Here is a 4,774-nt window from a genome sequence, read left to right on the forward strand (position 1 = left end):
ACTATCAGAGTCTATGACCCCCCCCAAAAAAAAAAAAAACAGAAACACCCCTCCAGCTATGTATTTAAATTTACAAAACAACCTTATGTTCAAAGTACTCTCCATTACACTTAATATATTTGTCATATCTGCAATTCCATTCTCAGAAACATTTTCAAACTCATCTGTGGATGGCTGACAACACCTCCCTCTTCATCTCTTCTACACTGTAAAATCACTGTCCTTTCATGTCCCTCTTCATTCACAGAAACAAAGTCTCAGGGAGAGAGGTCAGGTGAGTAAGGCGCGTGGGGCAAGAGAGGCATGCTGTTTTTTGTTAAAAACTGGCGCACTAAGATGGTCGCGTGAGCAGGTGCATTGTTGTGGTGGCAAAACCAGATCCCCATCTGCCACAAATAAGGCCCTTTTTGTCACACACTGTTATGCAATCTTTTCAGAACCTCTAAATAGAAAGCATGTGTTTCACGAGTCTGAAGAGGAATTTATAGACTGACCTGGTGGTACAAAATTCAAATGCACTATGCGTCCATTCAGGAAGTTGACAGATGTCCAAAACGAGGTTTGTCATCAATCAACATTTCACCTTTTTTGAAATGAGAAAACCACTCGTACACTTGAGTTTCTCCCATAGCGCTGTCCTAGTAAGCTGTGTCCAACATCACAGCAGTTTCCGCAGCATTTCCCGAGCAGAAAATAAATTTTCAGAGCCGCATATGCTGTTCTCTTAAATCAGTCATCACAAAAAAGGAGGCTCAAGTGAAACTGCTTTTAAGAAAAAATTCACTGTGACCAGAACCTTCCCAGGCACTGCCACTGAGTGCACTAAATTTGAGCAAGTTGCTCAATGCTTCATCTAGAGGGAAAAATTCATGCTATGAAAGCTCTGCCCAACTGAACTTTTTTCTGTTTTGTTTTGTTTTATCGCCCCTTCATACAGCAAAGCTGTATGTTTCTGAAACTAGACCGAAGTGCTGTAGGAAAACCTGTAGTGCCTACCCTTAAAAGAATGGACAGGAACTGCAGAGTAAAGGCTGAAAAATGGGGCACTGCTATATAAGCAAGCAGGTGTGCTACTCCTGAGGTTGAACTGCAACAGGAAGAAATAGCACAGAGAATAGATCAACTAGTACATCTCAACTAAATCTCCTTACTTTCCTTATGTGGAGCTCACCAAAATTCTAAAAGTAGGATGACTATAGTAAATATAGTTTATTATAGATGCTATAGGGAAAAAATGGAGACAAGGGATAAAGACTGGATCACTAGCTCTCTTCCTTAGTCATATATAAACTTCAAAAAGAGAACAAGAACTGAGAAAATGGCCTAGGCAACTCTTAAAATGTAACCAGTGAGGCAGGGAATATGACTTTTAAGACAGGTCTCAAAACCTAAGACACTTAGGTAATGGAAATTATTCTCTAGAATAGCAACCCAAAAATCCCTTCCCATAGAGTCAGTTCTGACTCCTAAAGATACTATAGGACACAGTAGAGCTGCCCTTTTGAGTTTCTATGGCTATAACCTTAATAGAAGCAGACTATCACGTCTTTTTCCCATGAAAGGGCTGATGGGTTCTAATCACTGACCTTCTGGTTTAACAGCCCAATGTGTAATCCACGTGACACCATCACCCTTTTAGGATGGGATAACATCTGACAAAAACAGCAAAACTTGTCCCATCATTGAACAATTAGGATTACTTTTTCTACAGTCATTCCTACTTTCTATAGATCCCAAATGCCCGATACAAATAAAAAGAAAATAATGCTAAAGAAATTCTATTTTAAAGGTAAGTAGAATAACACTTTGCTACCCATCATATACGGAGCTCCGGTGGTGGTATGGGATAAGCATTGGGCTTCTAACAAAGTCAGCAGTTCATTCCACTGGAGAAAGATGAGGCTGTTTGCTGCCATAAAGATTTACAGTCTCTGAAGCCCTATGAGTAAGAATCAATTCAATGAGAATAGATCTGATTTTGCTTTTGATCACCTACACCCTTTTACATCTGCTGTACTTGCAGATCTAGAAAGATAAAATGTGTAACAAAATCCCTTTAATAAGTATTATTAAAATCCAGTTCCAAAGAACTATGTATCTCCAAAGTTCAATATTTCAATGATTTTATTAAAATGTTCATATTTGCTTATTTTCTGCCCTCTATAGTGACTGAGACATACTAAAAAAACTAGAGAATAAAACACTAGAGAGAGCAAAAACTAACACATAGTTAACAGTGACGATTTATGATAAATTACATTGTTATTAAAGCTGATAAAATCTTATACAAGCTAGAAACTTCTCGTATTTCTTAAGTTTAAAAAAAACATATTAAATGCACTTAATTTTGTCTTTACGGATATTCTCCAACAGTATAAAGCAACTTATCTTAATAACAGCACACATGTCTTACCTATTAAAGATTTTATATTTTCTAAGATTAAATCACTAGTAATATTTCCAGATAAATCTTGCCCCAATTCAGCAATCAGCTTGGCATAACCTTCATTCTCTTCTCTCAGCAAATTGAATTTTTGTTGCTTATAACTGAAATTAGATAAACATCAAGCGGATAAAATTAATTTCAATTAAGTCTTGCATAATAGTAGTATAGTCTAGTCCTGAATTTTCTTATCTAACTTACAGCAATCACAAGAATAGGTATTCAAAGTTTACTTCCTTGTGGTTCATAGAGACACCTCAATATTAATTACATGAGAAAACTAGTTAACACAGTAAGAGAAGCTAAAATACCAAGGAATAATACCACACCACTATTTCTATCATTGACAAAGAATATATTCAAGAGTATAGGTTTAGTTACGTTATATTAACATTTTGTATTATCAATTATTGAATCATTATTTTAATTTCCAATATGGGTAAGATTACTATCCGTTACACAAAGGTAAAGTTTACAGGTGACTCAATAATCTTAGGCTACAAGATATATTAATAGCAACAAAAGTAAAAGCTCTTTCAGCTCGCCTTTAGAAACTGCTAGTATTCAAAATGAGAACTAGAAAAATATTCAACTAACAGATCTGCAATATACATATACTTACAAAAGTTTTGTCTTGATTTTTACTGACTTTTGATTGAATTGTTGTGATTGTTTGATAAGCCCCAAAGATTCCAATGTCTCTGGATCCAGGCGTTCCTTTAGAACTGTGTCTGAAACTAAATACTATATTTAAAAAATTAGAAGCCAATTATTCCTCAGAATTCCAACTGTGCATCCACAATCTTAAAACAATGTTCCCAAATAACACAAAAATCATTCTATGTACATGGAGGCTTCAAAAAATTCATGGAAAAATTCCATTTTTTTTTTAGTTCTATTTTTCAATGAACTGTTTGAAGGATCATATATCAACAACCTTCAAATTTATAGCAAGGCCTGAACTTCATTTTCACAAAAGTGACTGACTCTCCAAATACAGAAATGTAAAGCATAGGGTTCTTTTATAGAAATCTCACTAAAATTAACTATATGCATGTAACCCACATAAACGTAGACAGATGTAACCCATAAATGAAAAGAACTACATATGAAAATCTGATTAAAACAAACTGTCTTGACTGAATGTTTACATAGGATAGATACTATAGCACTTCAGCCTTCTTTAGTTTCTACTGTAATTCAAACTCCAGCACAGCAAAGAGAAGGGCATTCTTCCAGGACATCTCTAAGCAATAATGGCTCTCTAAACAATGGTTGCGACAAGTTCTAGAATTTATTATTTTTAACCTACTTCTATTATTTTTCCCTTTGTCTAATAAAGAGATTCTGAAAAAATCTGAGTTTAAAAGCTGTCCAAATCATTCCTGTTAACTTTATAGGTTACTTACTTACCCTCTACTTAGTTAACTGCTTACTAAAATACTAACCAAAAGATTATCACCAAGTCATATACTGTATATACATGAGTATAAGCCGAGTTTTTCAGCACATTTTTAATGCAGTTTTTGGGGTAAAATTAGGTGTCGGCTGATATTTGGGTCAGCTTATACCCGAGTTTATACGGTATAAAGAAATCGTTTAAGGAATATCATAAGGTTTCTAATTCATGGAAATAATAAGTATATGTAAGTTGGCAAAATAGGCCAGCTAGAAACCCAAGCCTCACCCTAGCACAAATAGTCAAATGAATGCCAACATCCTCCTCCATTAATACCATTAAGTGAGGTGACACTGTTCAATGCAAAGCTTAAGGAAAACATTTTTACTTACCAAACATGCTAATACCAACTGTGTAAAATTGTCTCTCTTACTTTTTTCTTCTAGACAATTTGTCTCGATATCTATAATGGTGACAGAAAAAAAGAACAGAGTTTTATCCCTCTAAACTCTTTTTAGCACTATAAGAAGTCACTTGTTTTCTTTCCAATTTGGTCATCTTTTAAAATGCCTCACTCGAAATGTTTTTTAAAAACCACTGTCCCAGGTCTGTCTAAATAAGATAGGCTGGATGAACAATCTGGAGAAGAAAACAACGGGACTGACAGTTCCGGGGGACATGGGAGAGGGGGAGGTGGGGGGAAAGGAAGTGGTGCTAACAAACCCAGGGACAAGGGAACAAGTGATCCAAATCAGTGGTGAGGTGTGTGTGGGAGGCCTGGTAGGGCATGATCAAAGCTAATGTAACAAAGAGGAATTGCTGAAACCATGGTGGGGACCAAGCATGACAGTGGGACAGGAGGAAAGTCAAGGGAAATGCAGGAAAGAGCTAGGAGGCAAAGGGCATTTATAGAGGTCTAGATAAAGGCATGT

At 35.8% G+C, this 4,774-nt stretch overlaps 1 protein-coding gene across 3 annotated transcripts in view; it reads right to left on the minus strand.

Moving 5' to 3' along the window:
• Nucleotides 1–4,774, minus strand: part of THOC2 (THO complex 2) — a 102,658-nt gene that overhangs the window by 73,208 nt on the left and 24,676 nt on the right. For all 3 annotated transcript variants that reach the window (XM_045295880.1, XM_045295879.1, XM_045295878.1), the window contains exons 5-7: nucleotides 4,235–4,305; nucleotides 3,066–3,187; nucleotides 2,414–2,547 (exon numbers count right to left, since the gene is read on the minus strand). In XM_045295880.1, coding sequence (XP_045151815.1) covers nucleotides 2,414–2,547; nucleotides 3,066–3,187; nucleotides 4,235–4,305 — 327 coding nt within the window. The remainder of the gene's footprint in view (nucleotides 1–2,413; nucleotides 2,548–3,065; nucleotides 3,188–4,234; nucleotides 4,306–4,774) is intronic.

Source organism: Echinops telfairi, unplaced genomic scaffold (assembly GCF_000313985.2).
Source record: "Echinops telfairi isolate 266 unplaced genomic scaffold, ASM31398v2 ScPeMD7_6080;HRSCAF=6971, whole genome shotgun sequence".
Classification (NCBI taxonomy): Eukaryota; Metazoa; Chordata; class Mammalia; order Afrosoricida; family Tenrecidae; genus Echinops; species Echinops telfairi.